This window comes from Asterias rubens, chromosome 7 (genome assembly GCF_902459465.1).
Source record: "Asterias rubens chromosome 7, eAstRub1.3, whole genome shotgun sequence".
In the NCBI taxonomy this organism is placed as follows: Eukaryota; Metazoa; Echinodermata; class Asteroidea; order Forcipulatida; family Asteriidae; genus Asterias; species Asterias rubens.
The window spans coordinates 1305392-1320113 of record NC_047068.1 but is presented as its reverse complement, the minus strand read 5'-3'; the positions used below and the strand labels follow the sequence as shown (position 1 = coordinate 1320113).

Here is a 14722-nt window from a genome sequence, read left to right as displayed (position 1 = left end):
ATCTTGGAGACCGTTGATCTAAAATAGCTAGTTAATTTTAGGCATTACTTTCTTCAGTTTTCTGGGTGGGTGAGTTGTGACAGAAAAATCTTTAAAAAAAGAGTCAACATTTTTAAAGATTTTTAATATTAAGAGTAACTATAAATATAAAATGAATAGTAAACGTGCGGGTACAACCATGTGTAAAGTCTCTTTACACATCCAGCCAGCAACCAACTCACACGATTAAAGACAGTGGACACTTTTGGTAGTTGTCAAAGACTAGTCTTCACAGTTGGTGTATCTCAACAAATGCATAAAATAACAAACCTGTGAAAATTTGAGCTCAATCGGTCGTCAAAGTTGCGAGATAATACTGAAAGAAAAAACACCCTTGTCGCACGAAGTTGTGTGCTTTGTGATGCTTGATTTCGAGACCTCAAATTCTAAACTTGAAATCAAATTAGTGGAAAATTACTTCTTTTTCGAAAACTACGTCATTTCAGAGGGAGCCGTTTCTCACAATGTTTTATACTATCAACCTCTGCCCATTACTTGTAATCAAGAAAGGTTTTATGGTGATAATTATTTTGAGTAATTACCAATAGTGTCCACTGCCTTTAACCGGACAAGAACAGCTTGGATCCTTCCAGCCATACATAAGCTCAACCACCACCAGTAGTCCAGCATTCTCCTGAAGACGAGCAGAGTATACTGTTCGAAAAGTTGAGACCAAGCCGGCTCTTTTCTCCCTCAAAAGAGACTTAACACATAATAATAATAATTGTGGCTTCTTATATAGCGCACATGTCCGTCACTCAGTGACGCTTCTAGACTGTAACATACAGTATTCCCTGCAAGATGTGGGACTACGTTTGAATTATGAGAACTAATTCTGATAGCACCATGTAATGTTTTTACAAGGTGCTGTGGCGCAATTTGCTGCCGATCGGACCAGGAACACTGGGGCTAACCCCTTTTCTTTTTGATAAGTCACAGTGCACTGGGTTCTTTTACATGCGTTACATAACGGGACCAGCGGCTTAACGTCCCATCCGAAGGACGAAGCATTGGTGAAGTGTCTTGCTTAAGGGCACAAGTGTCGCGGCTGGGGATTCGAACCCACACTGCTGATCAGAAACACCAGAGTTTGAATTCGGTGCTCTTCTTCACGACACTTCCAAATGGTTGTACCCGCAAGTTTACTATTCATATTTATATTCATAGTTACTCTTACTCCCCACACCATGCAAAGCTTCAAACACCATTTATTTTTTAATATTGAATGTTCTGAATGGCTTCTTATTCTAACATTACTTTTCTTGCACTTCAGGATATCCCAACAGGTGCAGATAGCTGTGTAACTAGCCTGGCTTGTGACAATGTAGGTAGATCTCTACTCATAGCTGGGCTCGGAGACGGTAGTGTCAGGCTATATGACAGGAGGCTGGCCCCAACAGACAGGTAAGTTAAAAGGAAATAGGTTAACTCTTATATGGGATTTGAGGCATTGCATGGTGAGTTATCAATATATATTTGGTTTTCGGTAACACCATGTTTGTCTACTTGCCAGGTAGATTTTGTTCTTAAGAGATCAGGGCCCAATTTCATGGCTCTGCTTACCGCCGAATTCTGCGCTTACGATCACGATTCCCCGCTCACGTGCAAGCACCGAATTTCTGCGCTAGCCTTGTAAGGGTAGAATGCCTAGTAACGTGGAGTATGCACGCACAGAAGCCCAAATTCGCCGCTAACCCGTGAAATACGCTTGCCGTAAGCACAGAATTCCCTGCTTCCGTAAGCGCTGATTCTGTGCTAAAGGTAAGCAGAGCCAAGAAATTGGGCACAGTCTTGCTATATATTATAGTACTATTTTCAGATTTTTGGGTGACTTCTAAGTTCTAAAAGAACAGTACTACCTGGGTGGAAGGTAGAAAATCAGCTGGGACTACTACTTTAGGTTATAGAGGATCGTTATTGACTTAACTATCATGGAGTGAATTTTGTTTGGTCTCACATATCAACCAGCTTGCTCTAGTCATCGTCAGGGTATACTCTTGACATCAAAACCAGTTGATGCCGGATGTTGTGTCACCATGCCAATAGATGGAATGCACTTAGTGTCATTGACCGCCATATTTGATGATAAACAATGGAAAAGTGCACGTGCGAGTCAGCTCTTAGCCAATGATAGCCTTGCACTATGCACATTTCATCAAATGTGGAGGTTGATGACGCTTAGTGCAATCCATCTATATTGTCCCTGGTAGAATTTGGGTCCCGCTTTGTTGTATTTTGTGTCGCATCAGTTGATGAAAACAAATGCTGCCCGAACTTTACACACTACAAAGCCGGGTTAGAGCATACAGTCCCTCTGCTTTGTTTCACTCACACAAATACCTCATTTTATTATGTTTGAATTGTGCTAGAATTTGGTTGGGATAGTGTTGACTCACCTATCTCAGCTATGTGTACGGCACAGACAGTAAATAGTGGTACAGAGATAATATGTGACCTCTCAACTACCCTTGGTTGTTGGTCTTTCTCTTTTCCATCTTACAAACCGATTTATTAAATTCTTGTAAAAACATCAGTAATCAATGAACATTCTGTGTTAGAGTTGCATCTTATTCCGGAAGCTATACAGAAGTTGCCCCTAACTTTTTTGTCAACTGGCCAGCAGGACCAGTTGGCTTTGATCCATAGAAATAGAACCCGGAGAATGCTGAGCTCGGCTGCCCTCTGTGTCGTCTGTGGTCGCGGCGTATCATTACAGTGCGCTACGCGTGTATGACAAATAATCACCGCGTGAGACGTGTGTATGGCAAAATGAGCATCAAGTGACACATGTGTATGGCAAATTTCATGCTAAGCAAATTTTTGTGCTTAGCAGCGCTATGAAATTGGGCCTGGTCAGAGCATGCAATCCATGTGCGTTGTTTCACCCACAAAAAAATAAACAATTTGATTTATCTTTTGTTTGTATTTCCTGTATTTATTTGCAGTCGAGTGTTGACGTTAAGAGAGCACAATAGTTGGGTGGTGAACGTTCACCTCCAGAAAGGATCAGGGGATGGCAAGATCATCAGCGCAAGGTAAAGCAAAATTCTTGACATTCCCACTCCTGGGGCGGATTGCAATAAAACGGTCTTAGTCAGCAGTCCAAGACCAGTCAGTTATAGCCGGCTATCTGCCTTAGACGGTCTAACATGTAGCAGATTTAAGATTTAAGACTGGCTATAATTATAGACCGCGCTATTGCAATCGGTCTAAAATTAAAGACTGTCTGAGCGCATCTCAAGTTAGCCGGCTATAGCACATAGACCGGTTTAAGACCGCTTGGTGCAATCCGCCCCTGGACACAATCTCATAAAGCTGCTTAAAGACACTGGACACTATTGGTATTTGTCAAAGACCAGTCTTCTCACTTGGTGTATCTCAACATATGCATAAAATAACAAACCTGTGAACATTTGAGCTTACTTGGTCGTCGAAGTTGCGAGATAATAATGAAAGAAAAAACACCCTTGTCACACGAGGTTGTGTGCTTTCAGATGCTTGATTTCGAGACCTCAAAATCTAATTCTGAGGTCTTGAAATCAAACTCTAAAAAATTAGTTCTTTCTCGAAAACTATTATACTTCAGAGGGAGCCGTTTCTCACAATGTTTTATACCATCAACCTCTCCCCATTACTCGTCGCAAAGAAAGGTTTTATGCTTATAATTATTTTGAGTAATTACCAAAAGTGTCCACTGCCTTTAACAAATTTCTTTGCTGAGTAAAAAATTAAGTGGGGCACCAGCCACAACAATGTAAACTTAATGTATATGTTTTTGGAGTCAACTGGGTGCTACTGTCCAATGCGCCTTGTTCCAATTGAAGCGTTTGGCTGAGTAGTGATGTTTGAAGTGTGCTAGAATTTGGTTGTGATAGGGTTGACTGACCTATCTCAGCTATGTGTACGGCACAGACAGTAAATAGTGGTACGGAGATAATATGTGACCTCACAACTGCCCTTGGTTGTTTGTCTTTCTCTTTCCCATCTTACAAACACAAATTCATGAAGTTCTTGTAAAAGCATCATTAATATATGACAATTCTTTGTTAGACTTGCACAATAGTGGGGCATTTTTATTTAGATGCTTTTTCCAAAATGTAGGGCATGGGGACTGTGCCATTAGATGTTTTCATTAGATGTATAGAAGTGCCTATTGTTTATTTGTTATTGTGTAGCATTGTGTGCGTATTTTATTGATTTATTTGTTAACATTTTTGGACTCTCCAACCAAATTTCAATTATTGTGTGCATATCAATCAATCAATCAAAGGTCATTTGTAGAGCTCCAAAATAAAACGTTTGCTCTAAGGCGCTGAGGCACAGTTGAATGGTTAGTAAACCTGCTGGTACAGGTGAGCTTTAAAGCCAGTGGACATATTGGTAAATACTCAAAATAATGATTAGCATAAAACCTTACTTGGTAACGAGTAAAGGGGAGAGGTTGATAGTATAAAACATTGTGAGAAACAGCTCCCTCTGAAGTAACGTGGTTTTCGAGAAAGAAGTAATTTTCCACGAATTTGATTTCAAGATTTGAGGTCTCGAAATCAAGTATCTGAAAGCACACAACTTCGTGTTACAAGGGTGTTTTTTCTTCCATTATTATCTCGCAATTTCGGCGACCAATTGAGCTCAAATTTTCACAGGTTTGTTATGGTCTTTGACAATTACCAAAGGTGTCCAGTGTCTTTAAGTAGTGTCTTGAATGAGGTGAATGAGCTGGCATTTCTGATCTGTGTAGGAAGCTTGTTCCACATTTTGTATATATAATGTATGTGTGACTACAAAACAGACTTGACTACTGACGTCCGTTACTGTTCTCTAACCTACAGTGTGAACGGCGATGTACGTTTCTGGGATCCCAGATTCTCGGAGTCGGTCAAACTGATCCAACCCAGCTTCAACACACTGACGGCAATGGCCGTCCATCCACAGGCTAATATATTCGCATGGTAAGTAACAACAATAGACCCAATTCACAATGCGCAGCGTACATACGCACGCGTCACCTATCCGCCATTTTGTGTGTCAAAACTTGCACAAAAGAAATGGACTCGTCAATTAGGCAGAAATGGTAGACGCGCATTGTTTGGAGGTGCGTAAATAGGTGTACCATCCTTTTGTGCATGTTTTGACAAACAAAATGGCAGACATGAGACGGGCGTGTATGTGCGCTGTGCATTGTGAATAGAGTATACTGCATAACATCAATTTCCTAAGGCCTGATAACATTTGTAAATGACTTAGTTTTACTTTATTTTTTTACCTTGGAGTAAACTAACCTCAAACATCCATTCCGTCTATACCTGCTGTACTGCTAGAAAAAAATCTTTATGTTAATTATCGTAAAATAACGTCCAAAAACGGTGTGGTTCAACGTGGCACTCTATATTGGAATAATCTGGATGACTTTCTTAAATCATCACCCACTCTGTATTTTCATATTATCTTCCATTACGCGCTAATCCACCAATCAGATGCTCGAACTGGAGGGTGGTATAAAAACCTATATATAGCTTCCAGTGTTTTTATTGCACAGTGCGTACTGTGAAGGTCAATGGGTCACGGTCTGTATACGGACAGTGTAAAAAATTACATTCTAAACTTTGTGGGCGTGCATGCTGTTCGTCGCGAAATAACGATCTGAAATTTTAAACTTTGCGCGTTTCACGTGAGACTGGAAGATAAATTGTTTATAACTTGCGCGTGGAATACAAAGAAAAATAGCGCGTCTGTGTCCCATTGGATATGGGACGCAGAAGCGCTATATTTTTCCGTATTCCACTCTTGCTTGTGTGGTAACTTTAAAAAATTGTCTTTTTTACCCTGCATGTGATTTGGCTTTTAGTCAAAACCATGACCTGGGTTGTGTGTACGTTCCTTCACGGATTGTTTTTTTAATAATAATTACTCGAAAGAAGAAAAAAAAAAGAAACAAATGTGTATTCTATGCTAAGATACTGTATGTTATTTGGTATGTATTGGGGTCATAACGTCCTTCTTTACTGTCTGAAACACCTGTTAATGTGCAGTCTTTTCGTGTATGTCTGTCTTTTTTGTCTATCTGTCCATATAAAAAAAGCTGTTGCTTCAACCCGGACCTAAACGGCTTAGTTTTATTTTATTTGTTTCAAACTTAGAATAAGTTAGGAATAAATTGTCCATAATGACCAGTGTAGTATCTTGCCTGCCAGAAAGGCCCTGGAATGTACAAGATCAATCTCTTTGTAATGGTTACTTTCTTTATACTGTAGACATACAATGCATGATAACTAAATAGCATCCTATACAAATCTGGTACGTACACCCCTAATCTAAGAAATTAAATCAACCAATGTCTGTCCACAGTGGCTCAGCCAATCAACTCATCAGTGTCTTTAACATGTCCGGTGACACACTCAGCAATATTAAGTACTATGAAGGGTTCATAGGTCAACGGATCGGCCCAGTCAGCTGCCTTGCTTTCCATCCACTTAAGGTGAGATATTAGCAACTTTAAGTATAACTAGACACCCCTGAACAAAATATTGACAAAATAGGGAGACTGCCAGCATAAGGCTACAATAATAACAATTTATAATAATAACAACATATATAGCGCATTTCACAATAAACCGTATCATTGCGCTTTACGTCAGTCCCCTGGTCGTTGGGACAACAACATCCCTTTAATCTTTCTCAGCTCCCTGTGGGGGAGTATACAGCTCCGAGCTGCCGTGGCGCTCCAAAGGCTTATTCATTCACAATATCAATCTCTACCCTCGCAGGTACCCATTTATACCCCTGGGTGACTTAGCATCAGAGCTTGAATTCGATGCTCTTAACCACTCGGCCACGACGCTCTACAATCCGGGCCATATCTCGTAGGGCCCCCCCCCTGCCCCCTTTCAATGTTGGTTCTGATTGCACGGGTTGCACGGTCGTCTGCGTTCCAGTCAACGTTGAGCAGGGGAACGGGGGAGAGAATGATTATTGTCAGTGGGAAGTGTACAGTGATTGGTTTTATGTAACGTTAGGAATGGGTGGCCCAACCATTTTGGCCGGGATTGTAGATAGCTCAGTTGATAGAGTGCGGGCACATTAATCCGGAGGTCGTTGCAGGAGTCCCACTCAAGTCAATTTTTTTCTTTGTTCAATCCTAAAAACAACAATGTGATACAGGCCTTATACAAACGCGATTTCCTCCATGCATCCCTGGTCATTGCCTTGGTGCCCTTGAAATGCCCCCGTTGCCTCTAGGGCTACTATTTGAAACAGTGCGTTGGTGTATGTGTGTGCGTAGTTTCCGATGGTGTAATGAACAAATGCTGTGAATTGTTAATGTTTTTATTTATTTGTCAACAGACACATCTGGCATCCGGAAGCAGAGACTCCTTCCTCTCTATTTACTCAACGGAGAAGAAAGGCAGATGATGATACTGCTTCGGGAGGGGGAGGGGGAGGGGGGATGGGGGGTTTAAGGGGTTCGAGGGAAAAGGAATTGCACTTACTTTTTCTACACAACACACACACCAGTATAGATTGTTCCCACTTGACGTCACGTAGTATCAAGTCAGCCATCTTTGGGGGCAAATCAATCATTTTTTTTACACACAACTGTGCGTCATTCGTAAATACGATGTGTGGCTAGCAGGTGTCTTCTTGCATGATTGGTCGGCAAACGACTTGACTGTATACAAAGGTTAGGACATTTTACACCGCTCAAAGCCATTACCCATGTTGACTACCCTACTAATCGCGCTTCAAATAGTTGTGACTAAAGCCAGCCTCAGGTCGACCTACGATTTTCTTGCACCCGCAACAAACAATAGGCAACGCACAGACAAAATATGCTCAGGTCACAACAGCTGAGAAATCGTGCGCCTGCGATTGGTTACTGACCGTCGGGATCACGTCGTACAAGTTGAATTTGTTCTCTTGCGACCTTTTTTTTTTTGAGCGGCAACTGTTTCAGATTGTTGGCAGAATCGTTTGGGCATGTTCTAAAATCTGTTGGACTGTTCATATTCTTTGTTGCAAAATCGTTGCGGTACCCGCTGCTGAAACATAGGATTCGAACTGCTTCTAGCTATTGGGCAATCTCGGTAGTCTAGTTGGTATGACACTGCTCTAGAATTGCAAGGGTCGTGGGTTCGAATCCCACCCGAGTAATACGCCTGGGATTTTTTTCACAGAACTCCGGAAAGTACCGAGTATACAGTGCTAACAAACATCGGTGTATGGGTAAACACAAAAATGAATAACCTTCCTTGTTAGGACAGTTTTCATTTGTTCGTGAAATTATTGGATGGGTTCAATATATCTACATACAACACTACGCATGTTTTGAACTCAGATGATCTTGTACTATAAGAAAAAAAGCAATAAAAGAGGCAGGTCTTCTTGATTTACATTACACCATAAGTTACATTGCCAAGGTTGTTTTCTGGTGCTTGTGTTGACTTGCATTGGCTTTTTTAATATGTGGACACTATACAGGGTCTGGATGTGTTTGGTAATGACTGAAAATTAATGGCAACAAAAACTTACATTGTAAGAAGTAGAGCAGCTTTGGATAGTATAATGCATTGGAGAAACATTTTTGGGATTTCCGCTTACGTCGGGCTCTCTGCGATGGGGATCCGCGATTCGCCTCTCCCGGCCGAGTGCCTAGTCCGATTCGGTCAGAACTTTCGCACATGAGAGAGGACGTACCCAGCAGTGACCCCTGCAATCGGAGGCCCTCCCGGGTGAAGCGTCGTGGTGGCGCATGTGCCCTAAAGTTGCGTAAAAACTACCGATACTGGGCCTAGGGTCCCGCCAGGAAGAGACGAGCTCTGGCCCTCGCCATAGTACGGTTCGTGATGCCGCACCCATGTAGGAGAGGAAAAAAACGGGGAAAAATGTGGACTTAGAAAAAGTATCACTTTTTACACCCCCAAATTTGAATGTACATGTAAGAAGTGTTGCCAGTAACGCTTCTAAGATTATGTGTATTCCTATTCCTGTGTGGACATATTCATTAAGGGTTTTCAGCAATATCTCAAAAACTTTACCCCTTTTGAAATGAAATTTTCATGGGTTAGTTTTATTTTATATATCTATATTTCCATAGGATTGAAACATTCAAAAGGTTCCAAATGTATACAGACCCTTTAAAAGCTAAGAAACGAAAAGATCAAGATGGGACTGAATACTTTATTTTGTCTGGTATGCATGGTGATGAAACCAACTTAAAAATGCTAAAATTGCTGTTCCTTATATAAACTGCTGTAGGTCTTCCTTTGAGTACAGTTTAAAGCTAAGAGTTTGCTGCATGGAACTTAAAAACTGACTTGGGAAACGGCTCCCTCTGAAGTAGCTTAGATTTTGAAATAGAGGTAATTTCTCACTAAAATAATAAAAGACTTCTAGCTAGAAGTCTTTTATTCCTATCTGAAAGCACACAAATTCGTCCAACAAGGGTGTTTTTTCTTTCATCATTTTCTCCCAACTCTGATGACCAATTGAGCTCAAATTTTCACAGGTTTGTTATTTTATGCATATGTTGAGATACCTTAAGTGAGAACATTGGTCTTTGACAATAACCAATAGTGTACCTTTCCTTTAAAGGCAGTGGACACTATTGGTAATTACTCAAAATATTTATTAGCATAAAACCTTACTTGGTAACGAGTAATGGGGAGAGGTTGATGGTGTAAAACATTGTGAGAAACGGCTCCCTCTGAAGTTGCGTAGGTTTCGAGAAAGAAGTTATTTTCCACGAATTTGATTTCGAGACCTCGGATCTAGAATTTGAGGTCTCAAAATCAAGCATCTGAACGCTCACAACTTCGACGACCAATTGAGCTCAAATTTTCACAGGTTTGTTTTTTTATGCATGTTGAGATACACCAAGTGAGAAGACTGGTCTTTGACAGTTACCAAAGGTGTCCAGTGTCTTACTGTTTTCTGAAGGTTTGGATGTTTTCATGTTTTCCGGGGTTAAGTAGGTCCAATTTTGCTATCTTAACCAATGCCAATTGTGCTTATGTTATTTGTTAGCCCATGTCAGCCTGGTCAGCAAATGAAATCAGTTGTTTCATACTAAAATGAACATTTATGCTCGACTGCATGCTATTTTTACAGTATTTTAAAGTCAGTCGCAAACAAGGAGCCAACACAACTTGTACCAGGGATGTAAATTTAATTTGTTTTCCAAATGTTTTGTTTGTTGTAAGTAGTCAATATGTAAATATGACTATAATGTACATTGACAGATAAAAGTATAGAAAATATTAATAAATAACAAATTTTATTAAAATATCTATACTGTAAAAGTAATAAAGCAGTATTTTAGGGGACTGTTTTACCATTTAAATGTGTACGGCTGTGAGACTTTCAAAGGCCGATGAAAAATTGTTTTATAAACAATTAATCACAACACATAACTTTATGTTAAAGGCAGTGGACACTATTGGTAATTACTCAAAATAATTATTAGCATAAAACCTTACTTGGTAACAAGTAATGGGGAGAGGTTGGTAGTATAAAACATTCTGAGAAACGGCTCCCTCTGAAGTGACGTAGTTTTCGAGAAAGAAGTAATTTTCCACGAATTTGATTTCGAGACCTCAGATTTAGAATTTGAGGTCTCGAAATCAAGCATCTGAAAGCACACAACTTCGTGTGACAAGGGTGTTTAATCTTTCATTAATATCTCACAACTCGTCGACGACCGATTGAGCTCAAATTTTCACAGGTTTGTTATTTTATGTATTTGTTGAGATATACCAAGTGAGAAGAATGGTCTTTGACAATTACCAATAGTGTCCACTGTCTTTAAAGCATTTATTATCCAAACAACCTTCATTTACAAAGGAAAATAAGTGAAATATGCAACATGAATACAAATATATAGGTTTCTGAAAATTTAATAAATTATTGTTTTATTATAACAAAAGTAAATGTTGTGACTTATGTATTTCTTGACAGACAGACGGACAGTATTAATTAATACACTCTTTAAGAGATGGTTCAGGGCACAGTTTCATAGCGCTGCAAATTAAGCATCAACTTTTTGTGCTTACTGTAGCAGAAAAATTTGTCAAAGTCTTAACTAAGTGTTTTGGCCGAGCAGTTAAGAGCACCGAATTCAAACTCTGGTGTTTCTGATCAGCAGAGTGTGGGTTCGAATCCCCAGCCGTAACATTGCTTCGTCCTTCGGATGGGACGTAAAGCCGTTGGTCCCATGTGTTGTGTAAACGCATGTAAAAGAACCCAGTGCACTTATCGAGAAGAGAAGGGATTCCCCCGGTGTTCCTTGCTGGATTGGCAGCATATTGCGCCATAGCACATTGTAAACCATTACATGGTGCTAAGGATTAGCTCTTATATCTCAAACTTCGTCCCACTCCTTGCAGTAATATTACCTGGCGCTTTGTATCCTTTGGCAAAAGGCACGTTATAAATACGGTTATTTTTATTATTAATAAACGTATTTCACAGGTTAGCAAGAAAATTAGGCCTCCATCTTGCATGTTCCCCATGGATTTGTAATGTTATGGTATTAATTTTCGAGCAGTAAGCACCAGAAGGTGAGCATGCCTTTTTGTGTGCTTACTGTTAGAAGCGCTATGAAATGAAAACTGGGCAGTAAGCACAAAATCGGCAATTAAGCAGCTTTATGTAATTTGGCCAACATGGCTTACCGTAAGCAAAGAATCGGCGCATACGGAAGCAGGGATTTCCGTGCATACGTAAAGTATAGTTAATAGGTTAGCAAAGAATTGAAGAATTGTTTCTAGGCGAGTATCCATGAGTGCCAGTAATCATGTCCCGATACTGGACGGTTTCGCACCTACAGAATGAAATAAGTATCTCTTGAACCCTCGTCCCAGAAGAAACACTTCCGCAGACTCTTTCCGGCTGGCGTCAGGTTTCACGACCTTCACCCCTCGGAATCCTTTTGTGAGCTCTTCCTTCAACCGTCCAGTGTCTTGGCCCTGCCACAACTTGCACAGGAAATTGCCGTCCTCTCTTAGAACTTTCCTCGCAAATCTGAGAGCAGATCGGCAGAGTTCCATGATGACATCATGGTCCATGGAACGGACCCCGGTGGAGTTGGGCGCCATGTCGCTGACGACTGTGTTGACAAGTTGACCATTGAGTAATGTCAGAATGCTCGACTGTGTTGACGACAGAGTAAAGTCTGCATTTGGGAGGAGGATAGCGCCCTCTATTGGTTCAATATGTTGCAGGTCAACACTGATGACTTTTCCCGATGGCATTGTTGGATCTAAGAAAAGAAACAGATGAAAAATGTTTTATTTTTACCCCTTCTCTTTCACAAATTAATAATGCGCATTTTTAAGGTCTACGACTAGACTTGCTTGCTATGAATGTTGCCAATTGTAGCCTCTATATGCCATCTGAAATGAGTGGAGATCCGCATTCCTCACAGGGTATAGCTTCCAGATACACGTTTGTTCATCATCAGTAACTCATGACTTGGCAACAAGGGTTGTTTGAATAGCGCCCTCTAGTGTTGACATATTTCTCAACTCGTAGGGGTGAGAGACATTCGCTCAGCTCCAGCGGCCAGTCTACCAAGGACTGCTGGGATGGGCTAATCGCTTGCACAGATTCTTGTTCAGGAAGTATGTCATGTATGCAGTGCATAGAAATATGGTTCAGTGTGAGTTTGATGCATGATGGGACTGCGCATTATTTAACCAATGACTGCCCATCCCAGCGAGCGCCTTTGGTGAAAGCAAGGCGCTGGGGACGAGCGTATGAGAGACATTGCTGACAAAAATGTCTGAAACAATGCTCCAAATAATATAGTAGTGTGTTCAAATGAAGGCATTTTTACCTCTTGGTAACTCATAGAGCTGTGGATTTCTAAAAGCTTCATTAAGATCAAAGAGTGCGATCTCTTCATACTGTTTAAAAAATATGGGAAAAAATCAAAGCTAACCTTTTTTTGCCACCCCCCCCCCCCCAAACAAAATGGTGAATGCCGATAAAAGTCTGCCATTCTCATTCCTGCAGTTGTACAGGGTTTATCCTTGACTTTTCAGTGACTAGCCAGCAGGAACAGCTTTTGATTTCTCAGGTCTGTCAGCTTTTGTACTAGTCCATAATTCATATCAAAAAGGGAATGTTTTCCAACACGGAACTTGCCAGCCAGACCACTTAGAGTGAACTCTGACAGATTGCTGCTTTTAAAAAAAGTCTTCTTTAACTTTCTCTGATAACCTTTTCCAAGTGCATTGACTCTTTCCACAGCAACTTGTGACCAGGATCCAGGAGCTGCCCCACAGTCGACGACCACATGGCCCGGCCTGAGGAGTTGGTACCTGGCATCTATCTCCAGCAGTTTGAAGGCACTACGAGCTCGATAGTTGTCAACCTGCAACAAATAATTCAGTAGTTTATATTTGGCTTACGATAACACCATGCGTATATAACCTACTTGCAATTGGCGTTTACACTATTTAAAGCAATGGACACGGATGCTATCAAAATAATTGTGAGCATAAAAAACTTACTCTGTAACGAGTAATGGAGAGCTGTTGATAGTATAAAACATTGTGAGAGTTGACTCCTCTGAAGTAACGTGGTTTAAGAAAGAGGTAATTTCTCATTCAAATATTAAAGGACTTTAGGCCTGAAGTCTTTTTTAGGTATCTGAAAGCACACAAATTTGTAAAAGACCCCGTAAACACTTATCGCATCGCCTAGTTGCGATAACGTAACCCTCCTGCCGGCGGCGGTCGGCAGGAGGGTAACGTTATCGCAACTACGCATCGCCCTGGTGTGTCTGGCAGTGCGACTTTCTTCAATCGTGGATCTTATTCCTCCATGCTTCAAATAAGGCTGCACTTTAAGTATAATTGAAAGGAAGAAGAAGAAAAAGAAGAAGCATCAAATATGATAAATAACCTGAGCTTGTTTGACGTAGGGGTCCTTCATCTGACGAATGAGCCACTGCTGAGAGCTTGGAGTTCGACCTGTCATTTTAATCTTTGTCTTTTTTCGTAAACTCGCCGAAGTGTGGATGTATCTCCTTCCCCATATTGAAAATAGAATCATCTCAAGGAATCACAAGAGTGCCTGGAAACAGGAAAAAGGTGCATGTGATTGGACAGAAGTTTGAACTTGGGCATTCTATTTTAACAGCAGGGTAAATAATTGTTTATATAATAAGCCTAAAAAACTTCAATTGGTAACAAACTGGAGACATATATTTAAAAAACATTGGAGCAAACCATGCACAAACCACCCTTTATCAATCTATACAGATAAAGTTATGAACTAGTCCAAAATACACAGCACTGCACAGTGCAATACAGCAAGCAGAGCAGAGCAAGTTGTAGTACGCAAAACAAGTGTCATGATGCTTTGGGAGTGAGGGTCGAAGACCCGATCATGACGATTGCTTCATATTTTTTCAAACGAAAACTAAGGTTTTGCTTGAAGTGAATCCATATTAACGATTAAATGTATTATTTAGATACAAAAACTTACACAGGTTTTGGGGGACTCCGACTGTTTACACTTTACAAATTACTCATTCTTTCACGTGCTTTTTGAAGGGATTCCCTATTTAGATAGGAACCAGTTACTGGGAACCAGTTACTAAACCAGCAATGACGTAAACATTAGACTGGTACCTTCCTGTTTAGAAAATACACCCGTCTCACCATGTACAACACGTACA

General features: G+C 40.6%; 2 protein-coding genes across 4 annotated transcripts in view; one reads left to right on the top strand and one right to left on the bottom strand.

Annotated features, from left to right (window-relative positions):
* The window catches only part of LOC117292520 (regulatory-associated protein of mTOR-like), a 60266-nt gene extending 52799 nt beyond the window's left edge, over positions 1 to 7467 (top strand). For all 3 annotated transcript variants that reach the window (XM_033774594.1, XM_033774595.1, XM_033774593.1), the window contains 5 exons: positions 1313 to 1443; positions 2985 to 3074; positions 4872 to 4991; positions 6388 to 6517; positions 7384 to 7467. In XM_033774594.1, coding sequence (XP_033630485.1) covers positions 1313 to 1443; positions 2985 to 3074; positions 4872 to 4991; positions 6388 to 6517; positions 7384 to 7452 — 540 coding nt within the window. In that variant the 3' untranslated portion in view covers positions 7453 to 7467. The remainder of the gene's footprint in view (positions 1 to 1312; positions 1444 to 2984; positions 3075 to 4871; positions 4992 to 6387; positions 6518 to 7383) is intronic.
* Positions 7468 to 11470: 4003 nt separating this feature from the next.
* Positions 11471 to 14629, bottom strand: LOC117292907 (rRNA methyltransferase 2, mitochondrial-like). Its single transcript, XM_033775083.1, has 4 exons — positions 14530 to 14629; positions 13945 to 14115; positions 13258 to 13411; positions 11471 to 12295 (listed from the first exon to the last, which is right to left on the bottom strand). The coding sequence occupies exons 2-4, from the start codon at positions 14092 to 14094 to the stop codon at positions 11829 to 11831; spliced, it is 771 nt and encodes a 256-aa protein (XP_033630974.1). The 5' UTR covers positions 14095 to 14115; positions 14530 to 14629; the 3' UTR covers positions 11471 to 11828.
* Between the last annotated feature and the right edge of the window lie 93 nt (positions 14630 to 14722).

Coding starts and splice junctions, on each gene's coding strand:
- LOC117292907 (XM_033775083.1), bottom strand. CDS start 14,094: ATGATTCTATTTTCAATATGGGGAAGGAGATACATCCACACTTCGGCG. Junction 13,412..13,944: donor CCTACGTCAAACAAGCTCAG/GTTATTTATCAT, acceptor TATTTGTTGCAG/GTTGACAACTATCGAGCTCG. Junction 12,296..13,257: donor AGTCAATGCACTTGGAAAAG/GTTATCAGAGAA, acceptor TTCTTTTCTTAG/ATCCAACAATGCCATCGGGA.